This window comes from Myxocyprinus asiaticus, chromosome 3 (assembly GCF_019703515.2).
Source record: "Myxocyprinus asiaticus isolate MX2 ecotype Aquarium Trade chromosome 3, UBuf_Myxa_2, whole genome shotgun sequence".
In the NCBI taxonomy this organism is placed as follows: domain Eukaryota; kingdom Metazoa; phylum Chordata; class Actinopteri; order Cypriniformes; family Catostomidae; genus Myxocyprinus; species Myxocyprinus asiaticus.
Window position 1 is genome coordinate 46,409,040 of NC_059346.1, and position 26,019 is coordinate 46,435,058.

The following is a 26,019-nucleotide window of genomic DNA, read 5'->3' on the forward strand; positions in this document are numbered from 1 at the left end:
GCATAACAGGGCTGCATAGACTGCTCTGGAGGCTTGAGTGGAGAAGGGTAATAGGGGATCTCTTCATGTTCACCCTTTCTGGAACTTAACTGATGTTTGACAAGTTTTTCACTTCTCTAGAGCATGTAAGAGCTGGAGACAGAGTAGGAGAATTGTTTCAGGAAGTGTGGGACTAGGAATTGGAGATAATGTCTGGACCACCAGACTCAGACGATGACAGAACCTTCAAAGACTGTGAGTAAGACATATCAAAAGTATTTAATAAAGTGTGTCTCTTTTGGTCTTTCAACTAGTTCTGAATTTCATAAAGAAAATATTAAGCAATACAGCATCCCATACAGCCATACTAAGCCAAAACGCAGTAACTAAACTGAAGAAAAAAAAAAAACAAAAGAAAAGAAGAAAAAGGGTAACCTAAAAATGTGCTTCATGTGATAACACTAAATTAACTGGTAAATGTGTAACGTAACATCCCTGAATCAACCTGAATACATTAAGTTACACCAACAAAACTAATTTAAGGATTATATCAAGTAGTAATATCTCTTTAATGTAACATTTAAAGGTCAACACTGAGAAAGAACAATGTTTCTAAGTTTATTAATTATCCAGCCAAATGTGGATTTTAAATGGTCTCATTCTGTTTTCTCTGGATCTAAGTAGTTGAGCCAAACCTGTCTGTCTCACAAAACATAGTCGATGAGACCTGATTCCAGTCATAACTCAATTTTGACTAAATGTATTATTGTGTTTTGCCTTTGCATGGCAGCATATAGTATGGACTATGAAGGGGGAACTTATTGTAAGACAATATATACTTATATCCAGCGTAGTCTAAAATCCATATATGCCATTCTATGTTATTTATTATTATTATTATTATTATTTAGAAATAAATAATGTGTCTAGCCTAATTGTTGAGACCAAAGCTCACTCAGAGACACAACTTTTATTTCTGTTGCACTATGGCTCATGTAAGGCAGCTCATTTGCAAACAGTGTCAAATTAAATGGTCACATAAGTCTGTGTTCAACCACACAGCCATAGACTGGGTGGTGCTCACAGCAGTAAACTCTTTCAAACAAACAAAAAGTTGGAAATGTTCATGCTGTTAAAACAAGTCTGTGTTCCCACATGTATGGTCATTTTACAAAAATATATCTTTGGCTCACCTTCTCAATATTATTGCTGACCCCTTTGAGAGGGGGTGCGTTTTATATGTCATACCTGAGCTGATTAAAGCAAGATTGCACAAACAGTGCCGTTACTGTGGGTGTGAAACACTGAAATCAGACCACAGCTTGCTGATGTTTGACACTGGTCCTCCTCACAGCAGAAGGGACAGAGCCTGTGAGCACCTGTTTGTTTTGCCAGGAAAACGATTCCATGTGCTGATGCTGGAATGTTATCATAGTGTTTTTACTGTGGATGTTGCTGTAAATGGAAATCAAACTGAGGTGGACCCAAACAATAGTGACATCAGCTATGTGAAACCCCTGTGGGAGAGTGTGATGATTTAATGAGGAAAGTACATTTACAATAAACAAACAACAAAAGCAATATGTATATACTGTGTGTGTGTCTACATATATATAGCTTTTATTATTCATTTATTGTATGTATACAAATAGTATTTTCAATATATATATACAGTGCTGTGAAAAAGTATTTGATTTCTGATCTGATTTCTTCTTTTTTTTGTGTATATCTCATACTTCAAAACTTCAAACAAAATCTAACATAAAACAAAGGCAATCTGAGTAAACACAAAATACAGTTTTTAAATTATGTTATTTACTGAAGCAAAAAAATTATCCAGTACCAACTGGGCCTGCTTGAAAAAAGTATTTGCCCCCATTAGTTACTAAATCCCCAAATCTATGAAACTGCATTTATAATGGGGTTCAGCTGGACTAGACACACCCAGGCCTGATTACTGCCAGCTCTTTTCATTCAAACCAACACCTAAATAGAAATTTTTCAGCAGCATGAAGTTGGCTAAAAGGTCTCACCCAGTAGCACACTATGCCAAGGTCAAAGGAAGTTCCAGAAATGATGAGGAAAAAAGTGACTGAAATACATCACTCTGGGAAGGGTTACAAAGCTTTCAAAGGCTCTGGGACTCACCCCAGTGAGAGCCATTATCTCCACATGGAGAAAACTTGGCACAGTAGTGAACCTTCTCAGAAGTGGCCGACCTTCCAAAATTCCTCCAAGAGCACAGCGATGACTCATCCAGGAAGTCACAAAAAGCAGGGGTGTAAAAAGTACTCAGAAATTATACTAAGTAAAAGTATGGCTACTGTGTGAAAATTGTACTCAATTAAAAGTCCAAGTATCTAGCCAAAAACATACTTGAGTAAAAGTACAATAGTATTCACATAAAATTGTACTTAAGTATTAAAAAAGTAAAAAGTAACTTTTTTCCTTGCTAGAATGAAAACAAGAGAGGAGATTGTGTTAGAGAGGATGTTGTTAAATTTGATTGGTTTAAGTCACCTTTTTACTGCCTCTGATGAGACGACAGATCATATTTCTCCCCCAGTGGCATTTGCAGCCTGGTCAAAGAATCATGTTACAATAACTACATTTTTGCTAAATTATTTTATGTGGCCTGTTGTACATAACACGGCAATTTCCTAGTGTAATGAACACTAGAGGTGCTAAAACAACATTTTTTATCCCCTTTCACTCAAATCACAAGTAAAATAGCAGATAATCAGTTCATAAACAATTGTTTTTCACTCTGTTTCTCACACAATGCTATCTTATGACATATAACACTTTTACTATAGCACGACTAATTTTAACATTTGTATTACATTACCAACTACATTTACAAGCTTGTTTAAGTGTGTTCAAGTTGTTCGGTAGGTCAACCGATAGAGTGTTGAATATGCAATACAAAGGACCAGGTTACGAATTAGGACCAGCACGCGAGTCGACACAAGAGCCGAAAGTGTCATAGAAACACCACAAATGACGTGGTTGCTTTAGAAATTATTTTTCATCTCACATTTGCTTTTTATGACACTATCGGTTAGGTTTAGGTTTAAGGTTTAGAGAAGGGAGGTAGGTCTTGTTGATTTAAATCTCAATAGAATATTAACCTTAAAAACCTCATCTGTTCGGGGAATATTTCACTCACTTTTAGCACCACACAGTGGACATTTTACTTCGGAATTGCCCTGAGACGTGTAATGAACCACATAACTCTGCCCCTTGAGACATAAAGAAAGATTACAATTTTTTGAAATAAGCTATTAAGACCAAGTACAAGTATTCCGTTTAAACTGCACTCGAGAAAAGTACAAATCCAAAAAAATAATACTTGAGTATAATACTTAAGTATTTTTACTCAATTACTTTACACACCTGCAAAAAAGCCAAGGACAACATCCCAGGAACTGCAGGCCTCTCTCGCATCAATAAAGGTCACTGTTCATGACTCCACTATCAGAAAGACACTGGTAAAAAATGCCATTCATGGAAGAGTGGTGAGGCGAAAACCACTGCTAACCCAGAAGAACATTAAGGCTCATCTGAATTTTGCCAAAACACACTCTGATGATCCTCAAACCTTTTGGGAGAATGTTCTGTGGACTGATGAGTCAAAAGTGGAACTGTTTGTAAGACAGGGGTCCCGTTACATCTGGTGTAAATCAAACACTGAATTCCAGAAATTCTAAATGTAATGCTGATCACACATCCAGCAAATCTTCTTGAATGTAAACCCATCCAAGAATATATATATATATAAAATCAAAATCAAAAATCAAACTGATTCTGGACTCTATTCAATAAACTTTAATGTTTGTGCATCTTATTAGACTTATTTTATAAATAACTTACATTGTATAAGTTTGACTTGTAATGTATTGTATGTTACAAGTTTATGTTATGGCTGTTTATAAGAATTTATTGCTTTTGTAACTTTTCTTAAAGTCGCAAAGTCCATTTATAATATGATCACGTCATAAAGCCTTTTGACTGTTTATACTATTGTGCTTTTGCATTACAGCACTTATACGATTAACTGTATTAACTTCTGCTGTGTTAAAACTGGATGTTGCTTGTGTTATAACGCATTTTACTCTAAAGTATAACTATAAACAGGGAAAGACTTATAATGTATTATAACCAGGGTTGGGAGGGTTACTTCTGAAATGTATTCCACTACAGATTACAGAATACATGCTGTAAAATGTAATTTGTAACGTATTTCGTTAGATTATTCAAGGTCAGTAACGTATTCTAAATACTTTGGATTACTTCTTCAGCACTGGTAGATTTTCTTGTTTTGACTATAAAAACTCTGCTAGTACAGTAAGACAAAATACACATGTTAAAAATACATTCTCTGAAAAACCTAAATATCTTATGCAGTGTTGTTTCTAAAACAAGATCAATCTAATTGATCTTGTTTTAAGGATTTTTAGATATTTTTACAGGAAAACAATACAAAAATTATTATCAAGAATAAGATTGTTTGCCCTAATATCAAAGGTCTTACTAGAAAAAAAGAAATTATGATCCAAGATGAATTTTCTTGATGAAAAATATGATCGTGTCCGGTAACGTGCATGTAAAATGTCTAGAAATAGCATTTTAGCTTAGTGTAAAGCTGACCATTTACACAAGGTTTATTTCTATTTCTTCTGCTTAAAACTTACTTCAAACTTACTTCTCTGTCTGCTCGTATGAATGTAAAACATCATAAGAAAGTGTTTCACCGCTATTCAAATGCACTTTTGATCGCATCATTTATATGTATAAATGTTTTCCATCTGAAAGGACTAAATATGAAATGAAACAAATGACAATAAAATGCAAAGTAATCTCTTCAGTAATCAAAATACTTTTTGAATGTAACTGTATTCTAATTACCAACGATTTAAATTGTAACTGTAGTGGAATACAGTTACTTATATTTTGTATTTTAAATACGTAATCCCATTACATGTATTCCGTTACTCCCCGACTCTGACTATAACCATAGTTATAATTATTTATGAGAAGTTATAACTTATTATAAGATGTATTATGAGACATTGTGAATGCAGTATATGCATTTATAATGCCTTTACAATGCATTATATATATGGGCTTCATAGAAAGTGTTACCGAGATTTTTAACTGCTGTGTTTATTGAAATTGTGCCCATTCATCAAACCAAACCCAGTTCAAAGAGTGTCACCATCAAACTCTCCAAATTAAAGTCACCTTTAACAATCAATTGCTCTCAGTCAATCTGTCAGTTAGTCTTAATCATTGCTGCTGGCAAATCAAAGTGTAATATATTAATAGTGTTAAGAGATAAGGGTTAATGTGGGTCTTGTTTCTCTTTTAAGCATTAGAAACCCCACAGTCTCAGTCAAAGAGTACTCTTATCTATCATATTTCAGAAGAGGCAGGAATGTATGGCAACATGAGGTCTAAGTTGGAACTACAGTTGTGCGCATCCGCACCTTTACTATAAATTCTCCTCCATGCCCAGAAGATGGCAATATTAAAGAAGAATGCAAATCGCCAAAAACAAAACAAGAATGTGAAAGTAAAGTGTAGATTGATAGTAAAAAAGGACTTAAATATTGATCTGTTTCTCACCCACACTGATCATATCGCTTCTGAAGATATAGATTTAACTACTGGAGTCTTATGGATTACTTTTATGCTGCCTTTATGTGCTTTTTGGAACTTCAAAATTGTAATACCCATTCACTTGCATTGTATGGACCTACAGATCTGAGATATTCTTCTAAAAATCGTTGTTTGTGTTCTGCAGAAGAAGAAAGTCATACACATCTGGGATGGCATGAGGGAAAGTAAATTATGAAACATTTTCATTTTTGGGGGAACTATCCCTTTAACTCTAGCAGTATAGAAACAAAAACAGCATTCTTTCACTTATTTCTTTGCAAATATCTTTCTAGCCAGAAATCAGAAAGTATGTGATGTCAACAGCACAATGTGGGCAAAATGTTTTGGGAAAAAAGACACTGATCTCCTGGATGTTTATGGTGCAAATTTTCTAAATTCTTACTTTCTTCTGCTGCTAGTGAATGTTGTGGGGATGCTTCACAAGTTCTGGGAGCAGAAATATGTGAAAAGCACAATGATGGAGACAGAGAATCTGGTAGTCTATGAGTCCATTCCCTCACCCAGCCCTCCGTACATATGCTACATCACCTTACCAGGTGGAAGCTGCTTTGGAAATGTTAAGGTAAGTGAAGTGGATTTCATTATGAAGTTTTAAATTGTATTTTTATTTTGCATTTCCTGCAACAGATATATTCATGTGATAATTATGTGATTTATTTTAAAGTTCAACTTTTATCACTTTATTCTGAAACAATCCAGGCTTTATTCAACCAGTAAAACAGTAAAATGGACTAAGGTCTAGTGTCTTTTTTTTAAAGAGTATCTCATCAGAACTGTTTAGTCTTGCCATAAAAGAAGAGGCTCTTGTGTGAAATTGAGGAGGACCACCAGGTGGTTCTTATTTGCTAAATTACTCCTGCTAACCACACATCAGTATGTGGCTGGCTTTTCCTTTCAGTTAAAATGGAATGTTCTATTATATGGAATGAAACATGAAAAAGAAAGAAAGAAAGAAAGAAAGAAAATAATTACTTTATTTTTTCATTTGTCATTGTGATGCACATGACATGAACGGGAACAGAGCTTGTCATTCTGTAAAGTTTTTTTTTGGTCTTGTTAAAAAAAAAAAATAAATAAAAAATTGCGAATCATGGGTATTAATTATAATCTTAATAACCAGAGAAGAACATGACCACAATACCGACAGAGCAAATCCTTTAAAACTTGATTTTAAGTGTTACAGTATAATACATGAAAGAACACCTATGCAAATACCCATGTAAAACATTTTTGAATGTTGTTGCTTAATATCTCCAGGGCGGCCCGTGGGTTTGTGGGGCCCTCGGCGAAATTTGAAAATGGGCCCCCCGTGTGAAAATTGTCATAACTTTAAAACATCCATAGAACCACTGCAAACATGATGGGCAGATTTAAATAGGAAGCACTAAAAAAGAAGCACTATACTGTATAGCTCGGTAGATGACAAATAACGTGTCCAATAGCTTTTTTTCCCAGCATGAAGATGTTAGGTTAACATGTACATGCATAAAGGAGTATGTGTATTTTAGGCGCTTTGACAAGTCACCATTTTATTGCCTTATTTTGATCACCTTTCAACTTTTTTTCTAGAAGTACAAATAAACTAGGATCTCAATTAATATAAGGTCATGGAAACTGCAAGTATGATAATTACTGGGTAACATTTTACAATAAGGTTTGCATTAGGTATCATTAACAATGTATAATACAATTTTCCAGCATTTATTAATCTTGGCTAATATCAATTTATAAAAATACAATTGTTTATTGTTTGATCATGTTAGTTCATATTGTTTTAACTAATGTTTACTTATATCATTTTTAATGTTAAAAATGGACTAGTATATATAGAAATCAACATTAACCAAGATTATTAAGTATTGTTCATTGTTAGTTCTTGTTAACTAATGTAGTTAACTAATGTTAACAAATACAACCTTAAGTGTTACCCATTAAAGTTACATTAAATGAGAAAATGCTGTTTAAAATAGTTTTAGATTTAATTGTATAGGACGCTGCTGAAAATGCTTGAAAAGTTTATTCAGAGCAACAAAATCAATGAAAACGAAAAATTGGCCAGAATATGTGCAAAAGTTAATAAAAGTTAAAACATCAGGGAAAATAAGGTAACTACAGCAATGTATAATGTATAATTATTTATAAATAAAATTACATATTTTAAATTGAACCTATTAACACAACACCCCGAAATATACAGTATATTTGTAAACAAATGTAAAGAAAAAGCACATACTGTACCTCTTAGCGGATATGATGGTTTGGTTATTTTCCAGATCAGTTGCTCATATTTTCACTCTATGTGAGTTTTTTTGCATCTTTATATCGGCAGGGTCTGAAGCTGCACTCTAGTTCCCAGCAATGATTTGAGTTATGGATAAATTATGCAGATTAGTGTGTACTGCTTAGCTTTACTTCTTGCCAATTTTAGATACACTGCTGTTAATTTATTTGTTGTCACTTTCAGTTATTTGTCTTTTTGTGATTAATCAAAGCTCATTTTATACCTAACATTATGTTTTTAGTTTTCACCGTCATTGTGATTTGTATGTTAAATGATCAGGTTCACGTGCGTTACACATTTCCAGAGTTTCAGCGCTCTGGAAAATGTTGGACTGCGGAAAGTATCAAATTAAAAGACATTAATTAATTAATTAAATTCTATGGCTTATTCATATGCTTTGCACGTGTTCGAGGAGCCCCGTCAGATTTGTCGGGTACCTAGGCGGCCCCTGTCTTGCCTGTAGGACGTGCCGGCCCTGAGTATCTCTGATATTTAGCAGAATATTTTTCTAATTTTAGGATGTAGTTACCATAGTTTTGTTTGGAGATGACTGTTATTTGAGGGAAATTCAGGGCTGGCTGTTTCCCTTTGGAAGACTGAAGCACACTAGGGAATTACCATTGAAGTGATGCCACTGTTTGAATAGACTTTAGTCTTTGATCAACAATTTGGGCACAGGAGGCATAAGCTCACTTATAATGATTAATCATCAGTGTTACTCAGCACCATAGAGAGAAATTCTTCAGTTTTCTTTTAAATTAAATATATATTATATTCATAAATCAATAAATCAATGTATTCATCTTCATTCCAGCATTGCTTGTAAATGTAATACTTGCATTGCATAGAAAGGGTTTTCTGCAATATTTCAAATCCAGAAACTAATTTCAGCACTTCTGCAACTAATTTAAACCTCAAATCACTCTCTAAAAATGTTTGGTGTGCACATACATAATCTACTACAACATCATCCTGTGGTTAGTGTGCATTCTGTGGTTTTAAGTTTAAGACATGATTCTGAGGACTTTAACTTAAAGCCAGTCAGAGTGTTTATGTTATCAAGTAAAATTCCTAATGATTGTCCAGTCAGCACAGATCATCATATTTCATCATTATTTCATCAACATTTTATGATAATTAGAAATTGATACACTCTCCCTGTCTCTCACACACAGTATTGCTACAGTAAAGCAGAGGCCAGACGTGATGCAGCTCGAATCGCTTTGATGAACTCCACGTTTAATGAGTTGCCCTGTCGCCATATCACTCCTGAGTTCATAGCATGCAGCGTTAAAGAGGCCGTCAGCACCACCAGTGTGAGTCTCATTACTACTCAGCTGCTTATCAACAAATCATTTAATGATTTAATGGTGCACATTATATTTGTTCTCATTAAATCATTAAAAGAAATGAATACAACTACTTTCATTGAATAGTTGAAAAATGCCAACCCCAGTTTGAAAACTCCCACAGATTAGGAAACGCCCATTATTATTCCGCAGATACCTATACTTCCCACGGAGACCTATACTTCTTATTGGACACTTTTGCTTATGGAATAAACTAATCATGACTGAATTCAAATATTGCATTTCTGCAATGGCATCAATTAAGGAAAACGTCTCTGTTACGTATGTAACCTTGGTTCCCTGAGATAAAAGGAACGAGACGCATATGGGAGTGTCCTTCCACACAATCTAGTTGAAACCTCTCTACAGTAACGGCAATATTCTAATATTGGCTATGGTGTTTGAGCCCCACCCTTTTAGGCGCGAAGCTGTCCGCTATAAAAGCAGGCGTGCAAACTCCATTCCTCAGAATTTTCTGACTTAGGGACAAAGAGCATCACTCGCACCTCAAAGAACTCTGAGTCTTGTAGTGTGGCCAGCATTTGCAATGTCATGTTCCCTTAGTCTCAGGGAACCGAGGTTACGTACGTAACTGAGGCGTTCCCTTATGATTCAATACACTTGACATTGCGTTCGGCTAACGCATATGGGGAACAGAATCCCATCACGGCGCACTACACAACATAACCTTCCAGAGAGGAAACATGACACCGCAGTCCCGCGGGACGGCGACCGACATGAGTATGCCACAAGTGAGTGACTGTCATGTTGGGCCAGGAGGGGAGCACTCAGAATGGATATATGAACAGTGGTCATATAGTATGAATTAACCCCTTCACGAACCCAGTTGGGAAAGAAGTTCATTTATAATGAAAGTGCTTGTGACTTTATGGTAAATTACAACAGCCTGAATGCAGGCAGTTGTGTAAAATGATGGGGATCCTGTACTTAAAGGGAGAGGCATAAGTATATGTTTGGCAAACGAAATAGCAATCACTCTAAACAGAGAGGACTTGTGAAGAGGAGACGTTACGTCTAGGTTGTAAAATCTTGCGAATGTGTTTTGAGAAGACCATCCTGCTGCAAAACATATGTCTTTTAAAGACACACTGTTTGTCCATGCCCATGAGGAGGACATGCCTCTAGTTGAGTGTGCTTTAACACCAATTGGGCAAATCTTACTCTGTGACTCTTAAGCCAGGGCAGTCGCATCAATGATCTAGTAAGAAAGTCTTTGCTTGGAGACGGACATTCCTTTCATGCGTCCTCCATAGCACACAAAGAGCTGATCAGACAGTCTGAACTGGTGGGTGCGGTCAACGTATGCGTGTAGCGCCCGCACAGTACATAACAAATTCAAGGATTGTTCCTCATCCGAATTAAATGGAGGAGGGAAGAAGGCTTAAAGGTGAACCACCTGTGCTCTGAAGGGTGTGGTTAGAACCTTAGGCACATAGCCTTTTCTGGGTTTGACAATGGCTTTTGAAAGACCGGGGCCAAACTCCAGACATAAATTGACAATTGAACCCTTTTTACTGAGGCCAGAGCTAGCAGTAGTGTGGTCTTTATAGAGAGCATGCGCAAATCAACAGAGTCCAAAGGCTCGAAGGGGGGGGGGACCCTGCGAGCGCTTTTAGGACCAAAGTTAGGTCCCAAGTCGGGACTGTAGCTGGCCAAGGTGGATTTAATCGTCTTACTCCTCTAAGGAACTTTATGATTAAATCATGTTTGCCTATAGTGGCACCAGCTTCAGGTGTGTGATACGCAGATATAGTCACCACCTAAACTTTGAGTGTTGACGGAGTGAGTCCTGCATCTAATCGCTCTTTAAGAAATATGAGAATTTCATGTACGGGGCATTCATTGTGTCTTTGCCATGAGAAAGACACCAAACAGTGAACACATTCCTGTAAAATGGTGTTCATGACTAAACATGTCAGTTCTATTGTGTTTAGTGGGCTCCGTTCAGGGGCCACACATGCAGGTTCCACAGCTTGGGCTAGGGATGCCAGATTATGCCTTGCACCTGAGAGAGGAAATCCCTCCTCAGCTGTATTTCCCATGGCGAGCTGTACAACATCTCTATCATTTCCGGAAACCATGGCTGATTGGGTCATTTCGGCACAACCAATAGAATCATTTCCTTGTCCTCTCGGACTTTGAATATGACTGAGTGAATGAGGCATACTGGGTGAAATGCATATTTGCGTTTCGTTGGCCATTTGTGGGCCATTGCTTCCGCTCTCAGCGGGGCTTGGGACTTTGAGTACCTGAGGAGACAGTGGGCATTATCCACTGAGGAAAATAGATAGATTTCTGCTTTGCCAAATATATCCCAAATCCTCGGGACAGTCTGAGGATGAAGTCTCCATTCGCCCAGTATCACCCCTTGGCATGACAATAGGTCCGCACCATAATTCAGACTGCCTGAGACATATGTCGCTCTCAGGGAAAGCAGATGACGCTCGCTCCACAGGAGGTGACGCGTTAGTCTTATCAATGAATCTATAAATCTAATTCCGCCTTGGTGGTTTATATATGGATGCCACCACCATAAACCCCAGTACTTTTTGAAACAGCCTTAGTGGAAGTGTTCTCCCCAGTTTGAACTGAGACAGACACTGTAGAATGGTCTGAATGCGCTTGCTCGTAAGGTGTGCGTGCCCACTCACGGAGTCATGGCGGACTCCCAAAAAGGATATTTGTTGGCTGGGGGAAAATGTGTTCTTCGCCCAGTTGACATTGAAGCCCAAGCTATTTAGATGCTGAAGCAGTAAGTTTCTCTGCTGGCATAACAGAGCCTCTGATTGGGCCAGTCGAGGTTGTTCAAAATGCACACGCTGCTCAGTTTCAGAGGGGCAAGAACCGCATCGAGCCAGAGACAGCCCGAAGGGGATTAATGCTCAGCAAATTTATCCACAGAGCCACTGAAGAGGCCGGCTGGAGGCAATGGAGTATCCAACAGAGCAGCTTTTTCCTTGTCACGCATTTCCGTGAGGTTCAGCCAGATGTGACGATCCAGAATTGCCAGGTTGCTCATTGACTTGCCAATGGCCTGTGCAGTGACTTTCGTGGCATGCAGCACTAAGTCCGTAGCGGCACGGAGCTCTTTGAATGTCTCTGGATCATAGCCTTGCTCATTAATTTCCTTGAGGAGCTTGGCTTGAAAGACCTGGAGCACCACCATTGTGTAGTGTGCTGTACCAGCTTGGCCCACTCCTGAGAATGTTCTTCATGCCAGTGCGGATGTCAAGAATGAATGAGGTGTGATTTCCACGCCCTGCTACTCGCCAGGCAGAGGTGTGCCGCTACCGCCTCCTCTACAGGGGTTAGTTGGGCATACCCTTTTTCTCCCCCATGATCCACATTAGAGAGGATGGAATTGCTGCGCGGGAGAGCTGAATAGGGCACGCGTCAGGATTTTGACAGTTTGTTATGTACTTCAGGGAAAAATGGGGCAGATCTGCGGGACGCAGTCGCTTGACGGTGTCCGGACTGCAGGATCCATTCTTCAAGGCAAGATTGTGTAGGTTCCTCTGGAGGAGACCACACGAGATCGAGCTCTTCGACCGCCCTTGAAAGGACGTGAAGCATCTCCTTGTCAGTGGCGCATTCAAGTTCCTCGTCCTTGCTGGGTCAAGAGTCAGAACGAGGGCGATTCGTGAGCAAAGCGTCTTGAGACTCATGTTCTTGCAGTGAGGGCAGTGCATTTCCATGAGAGCTGACTCTGCATGGGCACGGACCAGACAATGAATGCAGCTCTCATGTTGATCTGACGGTTGGATGTGCCTCTCGCACAAGGAACACTTACGGAATGACATCTTTAAAAAGATGCGAACACGTAAGCGACTCTTTTATATATATATATATATATATATATATATATATATATATATATATATATATATATATATATATACAGTACTGTGCAAAAGTTTTAGGCACTTAAGATGTTTCACAAAAACATTTGTCTTAAGATGGTTATTTATATCTTCATCTTTAGTGTGTCAATAGGAAAAATACATTTTAGACTCTCAAACATTACTTTTGCAAATAGAAAAGATTAGAATAGAAGAACAGGGCACTCTGTAAGAGATGGCATTGCCCCCACAGAGCTCCCCACTGAACATCGAGTCAGTCTGGGATTACATGAAGAGACAGAAGCAATTGTGACAGCCTAAATAGTTAGAAGCACTGTGGTGAATTCTCCAAGAAGCTTGGTACATCCTATCTGCCAACAACCAAGAAAAACTGTGTCCAGGTGTACCTAGGAGAATTGGGGCTGTTTTAAAGGCAAAGGTGGCCACACCAAATATTGATTTAGCTTTTTATGTTTACTGAACTTTGTATGATGTTAACTGATAAATGAAAACTATTTATGGCTTTATTTTTGAAGACATCCTCACTATGCATCATTTTTCACAAGTGCCTATAACTTTTGCACAGCTCTGTATATATATATATATATATATATATATATATATATATATATATATATATATATATATATATACACACACACACACAATATCACAACATAACAATTGCTTATAAGGATACACAACTCCTGCTGAAGCGCTGCAGGGAATCAGGATGCTCAAGCGGGCCGTTCACCGGCGAAGCATCAAGCGGCGAGGTGGAGTGATGTTCGCAGGAGCAATGCAGGGGAGCATAGAGTCTTCTCATTGCCGTGAAGATCCCGCCCGCTGACTCGTGTAGTCTACGGTGAAGCAATAGAGGGCTTCTAGATGAGAGATGAATCGCTGTCTTGAAGGAAGAAGTTTCTGAGGAACGGTGTTTGTGCACCTGCTTTTATAGCAGACAGCTTCATGCCTAAAAGGGCTGGGCTCAAACACCATAGCCAATATTAGAATATTGCCATTATTGTAGAGAGGTTTCATCTAGGTTGTGTGGAAGGAAACTCCTATATGCGTTAGCAGAACGCAATGTCAAGTGTACTGAGTCATAAGGGAACTGTTGCTTTTGCATGCTGCATCAATGCTGCTAGTATAAGGTGACCAGATTTCTGAAATGAAAAACGGGGACATTTCTGATTTAGTGGTAAATATGCTATTGAAATTTCACGTGTTACTTATCTATGATTTTAAAAAGAGGGGGACAATTCAGATGGCAAACTGGCAGAGGAATTTTAAAAGAAATGAGCTCACTTGACTACCATTTCCCTCAGCATTACAACTTAAATCAAATGAAACACTTACACTATGGACAATATCAGGGCCTGAAATTCATTTCTGAAGGGGTGATTGCCCTTAGATGCCTCATATTGTTGGGGATTTTTCCCACTTTGTAGTTATGACACAAAGATATTCAATATTGTATAATAATAATAATAATAATAATAATAATAATAATATTTATTATTATTATTATTACACTATTTCACCTAACAGTTTCTATCAGTTATTTCATATGGTATCTCATATGGACCTGTTTTTCTTAATTATACCTTTTATTTTGATAAACTCTTATGCATTATGATGCTTCTTTTCGGTCACATGTTTCCCAGCAAAGCGCAATGTAATCTATGCTGTAATGTGCTGACTTACAGTTGAAGTCAGAAGTTTACATACACTTAGGTTGAAGTCATTAAAACTCATTTTTTTAACCACTCCACAGAATTCATATTAGCAAACTGTAGTTTTGGCAAGTCGTTTAGGACATCTACTTTGTGCATGACACGTGTAATTTTTCCAACAATTGTTTACAGACAGATTGTTTCACTTTTAATTGACTATATCACAGTTCCAGTGGGTCAGAAGTTAACATACACTAAGTTAACTTTGCCTTTAAGCAGCTTGGAAATTTCCAGAAAATGATGTCAAGCCTTTAGACAATTAGTCAATTAGCTTCTGATAGGAGGTAAACTGAATTGGAGGTGTACTTGTGTATGTATTTTAAGGCCTACCTTCAAACTCAGTGCGTCTTTGCTTGACATCATGGGAAAATCAAAAGAAATCAGTCAAGACCTCAGAAACAAAATTGTGGACCTCGACAAGTCTGGTTCATCGTTGGGAGCAATTTCCAAATGCCTGAAGCTACCATGTTCATCTGTACAAAAAATAGTATGCAAGTATAAACACCATGGGACCACACAGCCATCATACCGCTCAGGAAGGAGATGCATTCTGTCTCCTAGAGATGAATGTAGTTTGATGCGAAAAGTGCAAATCAATCCCAGAACAACAGCAAAGGACCTTGTGAAGATGCTGGAGGAAACAGTTAGACAAGAGTCTAAATCCACAGTAAAACGAGTCCTATATCGACATAAGGGCCACTGCTCCAAAACCACCATAATAAAAACCAGACTACAGTTTGCAAGTGCACATGGGGGCAAAGATATTACTTTTTTGGAGAAATGTCCTCTGGTCTGATGAAACAAAAATGTAACTGTTTGGCCATAATGATAATCATTATGTTTGGCTTGGCTTGCAAGCCAAAGAACACCATCCCAACCGTGAAGCATGGGGGTGGCAGCATAATGTTGTGGGGGTGCTTTGCTGCAGGAGGGACTGGTACACTTCACAAAATAGATGGCATCATGAGGATGGAAAATGTTGTGGATATATTGAAGCAACATCTCAAGACATCAGCCAGGAAGTTAAAGCTTGGTTGCAAATGGGTCTTCCAAATGGACAATGACCCCAAGCATACCTCCAAAGTTGTGGCAAAATGGCTTAAGGACAACAAAGTCAAGGCATTGGAGTGGCCATCATAAAGCCCTGACCTCAATCCGATAGAAAATTTGTGGGCAGAGCTGAAAAAGCATGTGCGAGCAAGGAGGCCTACAAACCTAACTCAGTTACACCAGTTTTGTCTGGAGGAATGGGACAAAATTCCAGCAACTTATTGTGAGAAGCTTGTGGAAGGATATCCAAAATGTTTGACCCAAGTTAAACAATTTAAAGGTAATGCTACCAAATACTAACAAATTGTATGTAAACTTCTGACCCACTGGGAATGTGATGAAAGAAATAAAAGCTGAAATAAATAATTCTCTCTACTATTATTCTGAAATTTTACATTCTTAAAATAAAGGAGTGATCCTAACTGACCTAAGACAGGGAATGTTTTCTATGATTAAATGTCAGGAATTGTGAAAAACTGAGTTTAAATGTATTTGGCTAAGGTGTATGTAAACTTCTTTGAAGATACTTTATAATACATTCATTTAGACCCCAATTTCAGCTGGTATTAGGATGTGATTCCGATGATCCGATGACAAGTATTCAGCACTATATACAGGTGTAAATGGGGTGCAAAACCTTTTGTGATTGAATCATAAAAAAACACATACGGAGGTAGTCAAAAACGCATTTGAAATGCTGTAAACATAGTCCGGGATGCAGCGAAGTGCCACTCCTTATCTGTCAATCAACCGCTGCGCTAAATTTTTCAGATGGTTTAAGAAACAGACGTACAAGACCAACATGTAATGTGCGATTAGTCAATAAACAGAGACATGTTGAGATGTGAGTCAAAAAGTGGGTAATTTTATTTTGAATCATTGAACAAAACAAATACCAGCTATAAACAAGGTCTTAGTGAGTATTGTATTATGTTTTGCTCAAGATTTTGGCTAGAACTTATTACGATGTCCTTACAGAGCTCAGGGATAATGTGTAGTTCGTGGCTGTACATACATCCTGAGGCCACTTCTTTAAATCATCCTATCAAAAACCTCTATTAAAGATGGAACGGCTATCTGTATATTGTCCTTATTAAGCTCTGTCAGACTGTGCTCACACATCTAGAAGTATGAATGAATGATCAATACCACCAGAACAATTAATGAAAGTACGATGCAACTACAACTGTGTTTACTTCTTAGTGGAAGTACCGCCCACGTTTCGCACAAAGCATCACAGGGTGTAGGAATAAGGTGGATAACATAGCTATTATGTGCCTCACCTCGAAGCTGTTGACGATGATGATGATTCTTTTCAATAGACCTTTTCACAGACTGTGATGATGCGTTTCTGCCTTATTTATCAGCATAAATAAAAAAACAAAATGTAATATTGAGTATAAATTTATAACATTATATTTTGTGTTATATTACCCTGGAATTAGTTTTAAAAATGAATTACCACAGCTGCGAAAGGGTTTTTATTACATCTGCTGTCAGAGTGACAGTAAATTTGGCATCTTGTCCCATTTTACTGTCTTAATCCACCTCTCTCTATTTTTTAACTCTTTTGGAAAGTCATTCAAATGTAATAGTGGATTTTTTCTTTTGGTCTTGGAGCAAATGGGTAAGTGAAAATAATATTTGCTGTGATCTCCCATTCACCACTGTCGAAGCTTACCCTGCAAACGTTTACTTCCGCGTTCCAAAACCCGGAGCACTTGCTTCTTGTCGTAAACACGTAATCAGAAAAGAAAGACAAATGATTTAAAGCTGCTATAGCGAGCATCCCCCTCTGTTGGTCAGAATAAACAGCACACGATTAACCTTGTTGCCGGTAGGCTTCAATAGGGGCTTTCTTGCCATGTATTTTGACTTAGCGGACTGTTTTGAAAGTGCAGTAAAAACGGGGACATTTCTGGGGACAGCTCCAGATGGGGACAGACCTTCAAAAACCGGGACTGTCCCCAGAAAACAGGGACGTCTGGTCACCCTACATAGTAAAAATAACTACAAGTCCAAGATGACTGCCATGTTAGCCAATGAAACAAAAACAAATCACTGAGTGTACTTTTAAAAAGACCAATGTTGATTAGGATGTGTTTGTCTGGTCAGTACATTATTAGCAGTAACAAGAAATCTCAAACTGAACAGGGTATGTGGAAATACCAAAGGCCACCCACTGTACTGTAGTTATGCACCCATGCCCATGCACTGGCTCCATCCTACTTGCTTTACAGTAAATCACTCATACATAAAGAGCCAAGAGGCAATTCCAACGATAAAACTGCAAAAACTGCATAAAAAAGTAATGCCACCCTCCCTCGCCACAAACACTGAATGTAGTTGCCAAGATTTTAACATTCTGTGGGAGTGTGTATATGTGGGTGTGCATGTGTGGTCTCCTTCACTCTCATGTAATTTATCCTCTGCAGTCTTGGCTTTTTTCTCCTCCAACAATAAAGACAAGTCGCTCTGAATGAATGACAAAGCAAAGGGTTGTCTAATGAAACCCAGACCTCCCTCTGTATTTGTGTCTGCCCAGCCTGAGTGATGACACATTTGTAAGTCATTGTGTCCCACTGTTCACAGGGCAACATTGCAGATGCCTCTGACCCCAGTACCAGTATAGGAGCCTACTGCCTCATGCTGGAGATGAACACTGGGAGAACCATGTTGGAATTTCAGGTTAGGAAAAATACAGCAAAGCCTTTATGTTTAGACCAGTATTCATTTCCATACTGGTCCAAGTTTTATGCTGGTTTGGTGCTGGTCTAGCTGGTGGACTGATTATTTTTTACTCAACGTTACTCAAGCAGTTAGTAAGGTATCTACACCACCATTCTGTGAAACATGTAAAAACATGGCAAGTAGCAGCTTGTCAGATTGTGGTTGGGAGCATTTCTCTTACTATTACCAAATTGTGAGTATGGATGCACTCCAAATAGAGGCATGAGTCCTTAAAAGGAACTGATCATTTACACACTCTATTCACAAACAAGCTCTGTTCACACACTGTCTGCACAAATCTTCAGTATGACATCAGTCTGACGTGAAAAAAGAAATGCTAAAGCAATACGACATCTGTTTAGACAGTACAGTGTGTTGGATATGATCAGAACAGCAAGGTTAAAAAATTACCATGGTGTGATGATGTCTCAATGAATTCATAGACATCAACACAAATTGTAGGCCTTTTAGTTATGCTGAATATTGAATGACTTGAATGTGACCATACAAACTCTTCTCCCTGTCTCTTTTTCTCAAGGAAATAATGACAGTTTTTCAGCTTTTGCACTGGAATGGCACCCTGAAGGCTTTTCGGGAGATGAGATGTAGCCGTCAGGTAAGAATAACTAGATTTTTGGTGTTTTTCTGAAACCCAAAAGCCAGCACCACAATGCTAGAGGGTCGTGGGTTGTCAGGGCATTGCTATGATGTTGCTTGACTCGAGTGTTCTAGGTGGTTGCTCACATAGCCAAGTCAAAAGAAACAACTCCTAAGCGGTGTGTCTCAAACAGATACCTAGCTCCTTTTGTCGTGAATCAGGATATTGTAAACACGATTTTGGGCACTGGCAAGGATGTTCTTCCTCTGAACATTGGGACACTTGTGACTCAATCACCTGTGACATGATTACGAGCTCACACATTAAAAACAGCTGGTAATAATCAACAACATCACTGTATAAATGACACTAACGTACATTTTCGAGATATGCAAACATACAGTGTTATTAATGGCATAATGGCATAAATAAAAATATAAATGAAAGTATTTCTAAACTTCTTCTAACAACTCTAATATTTAAAAGATTGTTTCCCTTTCATGGCCATTATGGATGAAATTCATTACAAACAACATCTCTTTTAAAGATAAAATAAAGCTTTGAACTCATAGTTTTACACTTGTGCTCATCTTTTAACAACTTGAAAGACTTCAGAAGACATGACAACGGTTCGGTGAGGGAACATAGTGAGCAACGATGCTCCCTGGTTTTTAAGTAGCATTCAAATTTGTATTTATTTTTTTGTGTATATACTGTATAAATACTGTATATATATATATATATATATATATATATGTATTCACTGAGCACTTTATTAGGAACACTATGGCCCTAATAAAGTGCCCGACATGGTCTACTGCTGTTGTAGCCCATCCACTTCAAGGCTTGACGTGCATTTTGAGATACTATTCTGCTCACTACAATTGTACAGAGGGAAAAAAGTCATTTTTGATTAAAAATCTAGATAGGCCCCATTTCCAGCAGCCATCACTCCAACACTTTATCCTTGAGTAATCATGCTAAATTGCTAATTTGGTACTAGAAAATCACTTGCCAACATATCAAACGCTGCTGAAAGCTATTTGTTTCGTTAAATGAAGCTTAACATTGTCTTTGTGTTTGTTTTTGAGTTAACACAGTATGCAATAGACTGGCATGTCTTAAGGTCAATATTAGGTCAAAAATGGCAAAAAAGAAACAGCTTTCTCTAGAAACTTGTCCGTCAATCATTGTTTTGAGGAATGAAGGCTATACAATGTTTGAAATTGCCAAAAAACTGAAGATTTCATACAAAGGTGTACACTACAGTCTACAGAAGAATTGCAAAGAAAATGCTACTTTTGAAACAGAAAAACAAAGAGAAAAGGTTAGAGTGGTCAAAGAAACACAGACATTGGACAACAGATAATTGAAAAAGAGTGTTATGGATCTTAACCCCATTGAGCTTTTGTGGGATCAGCTAGACTGTAAGGTGTGTGAGAAGTGCCTGACAAGACAGCTAAATCTATGGCAAGTGCTACAGGAAGCGTGAGGTGAAATGTCACCTGAGTATCTGGACAAATATATATACATATATATATATATATATATATATATATATATATATATATATATATATATATATATATATATATATAATTTTATTAGAATTGTATTTTTTTTATTTTTACAAATATCATGCATTTTTGAATCAAGAAGTTTTCTTATGGTTGCTCCATTTGACCTGATCAAAATTAGCTTTTTCCAAAAAAAAAAAAAAAAAAAAATGTAAACAAAAATTAAAAGAGGGTCTAGGGGTCTGCTGTTTTTTTTCTTAGTCTTTTTATTTATTTATTTATTTATTTTTTTAATGACAACAAAATGGCTTCCTGCATGTTGGTTACACCACCTGACTTTGATTTGGCAGACAAATGTTTTTCAAATACTAATACAAATATATATATCTATCATTTTTTATTAGTTCTTATTTTTTTCAATTAAATAATAGACACATTTTTCCGAACTACTTATGCAAATATTTCATTTTTGAAGAATTTCATCTTTTAATGAGACTATTTATTTTCATAACTTCCAGACCAAAAAATAAATAAAATAAAATTTGCTTCATGTGACACCCAAATGACCCATAACTTTTAAAATTTTTAATCAACATTTCTATTTGCTTATTCATATTTCTTACTTATTGGTTTATTTATTTATTTGCAGGAAGTGATCGATTACTATTCACAACAGCATCTGGACGAGCACACACGCAGCCACATGGCTTTGGACTGGTTACAGAAGGAGCATCAATCCCCTGGTCTGCTTTCCCAAGAGCTGCAGCTGGCCGTGAAGGAGCTGGGGGAAGCCCGGCGGGCTGGCAGGGAACTCCGCTTCTACAAGGAGAAGAAAGAAATCCTGCGCTTAGCTCTCAATCACGCTAATTCCGAGGATTTGGAGGAATACCACAGTGAGGAGGCATCCTGGAAAGAAGACACTGGGTTTGAGTATTACACTCAGGGGTGTCACTGTCTGGAGGGGAGTATGGTGGATTCTTCAGGGCACTGTTACTTTCACTCTCAGGACAGTGTGAGTGATGGAGAGTCTGTAGAATGAGCTGTGTAAGACAGGACGTCTTGTTTGCTGTGGACAAAATATACATACTGTAGTAAAGTTTGTTTTTCATAGGATATCACTTTTTCTTCGTGTTTCATAATGTGAGATTAGGATAGGTTGTTGATTTGTTGTCTTGGTTACATTTGTATCCATAATGAAGTGCTTTAGAAACCCTGCTTAAAAAAAAAGCTGGTTGGTTGGCCTTAGCTGGTTGCCCAGTCTGAGCAGCATTTCCCAAAAGCATCATAAGCCTAGATTGTAGAAACCATTGGCGCCAATATTCTCTACGACCAACTTAAGCTTGTGATGCTTTTGGGAAACTCAGCCCTGGTCTGTTGGCTGGTTTTAGAGGTGTTTGGTCACATTTTAGCTGGTCAGGAAGGCCAGCTGAAACACCAGATGAGGGTGACCTTCTTAAACAAGCTAAGAGCAGTCAACCAGCTTAGGCTGGTTTTAGATTTTGCTGTTGCTGTTTCTTTTCTTTTTCTTCAACAGAGAAAGAAAATACTACCATTGTACCATGCTTATATCATATTTTTGGACATACCATGGTTTTGATTGTACTATTGCATTCTTTGAAGTACCTTTGAGTACCATCTAAATACCATGGTACATATAGTATTATTCAGCACAATTATATATATTAAAACACCATGGTATTGCCATCAGAGACCATCCCTGTTCATGGTACCACCTCTGAACCTTTTTGTATGGAACATCTCAAATCCACTTTTTTCCCCACAAAATTTAACCTAATGTTTAGCATTTATTTCCTAGCTACATATGTGTACATTCTAATAAGAGTGAAAATTTTTAACACACAAAAAGGGAAGAGAAGATTTGCTAAAAGAAATAATTTAGTAAAATAATGAGGTTTCATTAGCCACATGCTGGTGTTAGTAGTTTTATCAGAACAGGTGTGATTAACCTGCGTTGTATTTATTTTGTTGTTTTACCAGTTTGCCACAAGAGGGAGGTGTTTATGTACTTTTGAAATGAACTTTCAGTTCTAGTTGAACAGGACAAAGGGCTATTCATTCCGTCTTTGAGTGTAACTGTGAATAGCTCTTATTATTATTATTATTATTATTATTATTCCAAACAAATGCACGCATCAAATCAGCTCCTTTTGAAAATATACTAATTAAAACCAGGGCTCTGTGGAAGTCATTGTGAATAAATGTTATGTCTGTTTGGTAATGTATTGAGTAAATTGGTATACATGGATTCTGACTAATGTCTATAAAAATATATATAAAACTTTTTTAATCATCGTCATATCTGAATATGAGAGATTTTAATGCTGTTACTATATTTTAATAGCCTATAATCAGCAAATGGTTTATTTTGTCCCCCATTTTTTCCCTTCAGTTGCATTTGTTGGCTATAGCTATTTATCTCAACAAGGGTCGTTAGTGTGAATTTCCACCTTTTTTCTCTCTCTTTGTAAGCAAATGTACAAAACTAGGCCATAATAAATCTTGTTTTTCGCAACTTTTTTTTTTCATCACAGTGGTTGCTAGGAGACTATTGAACCTAAACCAAGAATTCTTGAGCTCCAGCAATGATGGTGTCCTCATAAAGTGCTCTTATTGGGAACTGATAATGTTATATAAGATGCTAATTTGCCCCATTTCTAATCTCTGTCTACTTGTGCTGGGCTGTAAGTTTGTTTACCTCCCCCCCACCACACCACATCCTTTGTGGCTCAGAAAAAAATAGAGGAGGATAGGTGTTGTTTCAGTTTTAGCATCAGAAAGGTGAAACACTGATCTCTAGTTTAAAATGATCTATTCTTATCTTCAGATCCTACACAATCTCAGTTTTTAAAGGCCTCATTATTATTCACCCTGAATCACTTTTCATTATGCATGATTTTGCATAAATTATCTAATTACACAACAAGATAGCTTCTCTGTGATTCACTGCTTTCACACTTCCACCCATGCCAATTTGCAGCTTTTTTAGCTCATTGAGATATGATATATCTAGTCGAACTACAGATGGGAAAAAAGAGTGGGATAATGACATCTCTGTTTGATTAAGAGAGAACATGGAACTCTTGGGAGCCAGAGTAATTTTCCAGATTCAGTGATTGTTGTGGACCTGACGGGCTGAAGACATATAGCTGCCTTTCTTTAATTTACTATAAAAAAAAATAAACAAAAATAAAATGCTCCCTTTCAAATTGAAAAGTGTGACATCCCATCCTTTCTTTAACTTCTTAGGACAATGAGATGTAAATTACACAATTTCAGTCTTTTGGCTAATAGGAAATGACAATGTGACAGAGCATTAGAGTTAATTCATACAATGGCTCTTTGGAGCTGACCAAAGGGGGCAGAAATAATATTTCCTATATCAGTATTGAATTAATAACCAGATGGGTGGAAGGACACACAAATCAAACCTTTATGAAGGCATATAGTGTTTCTCTGGTCCACCTTTATTAACTTTATGAGAACATAAATTGAAATATAGCTCATTTACATTGCATGTTGAAAATATTACTGGCTTTGCATTCTTGAATGTTTTTAATATGATTCACAGGCTTCATTCCTTCATTTCTCTTTGTTATGTCCTTCACATGAGAAGCTACTATGATGATTGAAAATCAAAGACAACAAGTGAGAGGTATTCGAGACACTGCTATTTGTCTCCTCTCAGCTGCAAGCACACCTTTCCATTTTCACACAAATCCCCCAACAATTGCAATCTCTATCTGACACTGCAAGCCTCTCAAATTTGACGTTGGTGTAAGTGCTGTTTCTGCAAAACCTGCAGTGATGTCTGAAATCTCAGGAGAGCTCTGGTTCAGTCATATGCTATAGAAAGACACACTGACCTGTTCTTTACATTCATAATTTTGCATCTTGTTAACCTTGTATGAAAGCTCCTGTCAGGGTGTCTGTGCTGCAGCATGCTGAGTGAAGCGGGGCTCAGCATGAACGCCATGTGGCCCTTGCTTGCACTGACGTCTCTCTCACTCTCCTGTTTTTCAGCCAGTGAAGGACATCTCACACTTCCGTCACCTTTTTCCTATATTTTTTTCCCCCAGTCTCCTCATTAAACTAACAGCATTGCAATTAATTTGATATGTTTGATTTCATATTAGAAAATATTGTTAAAGGAATAGTTTACAAATATATATATATATCTTATTTACTCACCCTCAGGTCGTTTCCAAAACTTATGGTGCAATTTTTTTCTGTGGAACACAAAAGGAGAATTTTTGAAGTATTTTCAAGTAGCCCTTTTACATATAATGACAGTTCATAGTGACCACTGCTATCAAGCTACAAAAAACACAGAAAAACACAATTAAAGCAACTGAGTGAATATTTGCACTAGGTGTAAATAGCACCTGCCACACAGCGCCGCTATTTGTACTACAATAGTTTTGTGGAAACACAGAAATTAAAGACAAACTGCGCCCTTAGTGTCTCTGCAGTGGCGTGATGTAACTGCGATCCTACCTTTTGAGCCACATTTTCCCATCCTGTTTCCTGTCTCCACTCTTAATATTTACTTTAATACTACATATAACAATAGGGTACAATGGGGCTAAAGGACCAGAGGGGTAAAAGGCTCCTTTAATTTTATTTTCTCTTAAACACTGAATAGCAACAAACACTACCACAGTATTTTCCTAAACACCTGTTTATCACTATACACTGCAAAAAAATTCCTATCAATGAGATCTTTGCATGACATGTGGTGTCTAAAGTTTGATTTGGAGGTAAATTTATCTAATTTTTTATTATTTTTAAAAATGTTTCAAAGTTATGTAGCTCTGCAGGTTTCAACAAACCACCATTGTTTCAAAAACCTGATGAGGTCATATACATGCAAAAGCAGATACTATCCACTGTTCAGCTAAATTTAGATCTTATGTCTGACGTCTGTGCTTAATTGTGAACCATTTACAATGTAACCTGGTAAGATTAAGCTATAGTTTGAACTTTGACATTTGGGGGGAAATAATCAATGTTATTCAATGAAATATGTTAAAATGTATATAAATACACATAAATAGTAACGGAACAATTTTCTTGTACATTGTAAAGAGTTAGATTTTACAAATAATTTATTTGTGTTTGATATACACTGCCTGGCCTAAATAATGGATATAAATTGGATATAAATAAGCAGATACTTAAGAGTCTATGATTGGATAATTATTGCAGTGATTAATGTT

At 37.2% G+C, this 26,019-nt stretch overlaps 1 protein-coding gene across 1 annotated transcript; it reads left to right on the plus strand.

Moving 5' to 3' along the window:
• On the plus strand, positions 1–22,971 carry lix1 (limb and CNS expressed 1). Its single transcript, XM_051670937.1, has 6 exons — positions 1–234; positions 6,060–6,223; positions 9,118–9,258; positions 18,530–18,625; positions 19,206–19,283; positions 21,432–22,971. Exons 1-6 carry the CDS (start codon positions 189–191, stop codon positions 21,819–21,821), a joined length of 915 nt encoding a protein of 304 aa, XP_051526897.1. The 5' UTR covers positions 1–188; the 3' UTR covers positions 21,822–22,971.
• The last annotated feature ends 3,048 nt before the right edge of the window (positions 22,972–26,019 follow it).

What these genes read in the sequence shown, in the direction of transcription:
- lix1 (XM_051670937.1), top strand. Translation starts at nt 189, where the DNA reads ATGTCTGGACCACCAGACTCAGACGATGACAGAACCTTCAAAGACT. An exon ending in TGACAGAACCTTCAAAGACT is followed by an intron (nt 235 to 6,059) that starts GTGAGTAAGACA and finishes TTCTGCTGCTAG; the next exon opens with TGAATGTTGTGGGGATGCTT. An exon ending in GCTGCTTTGGAAATGTTAAG is followed by an intron (nt 6,224 to 9,117) that starts GTAAGTGAAGTG and finishes TCTCACACACAG; the next exon opens with TATTGCTACAGTAAAGCAGA.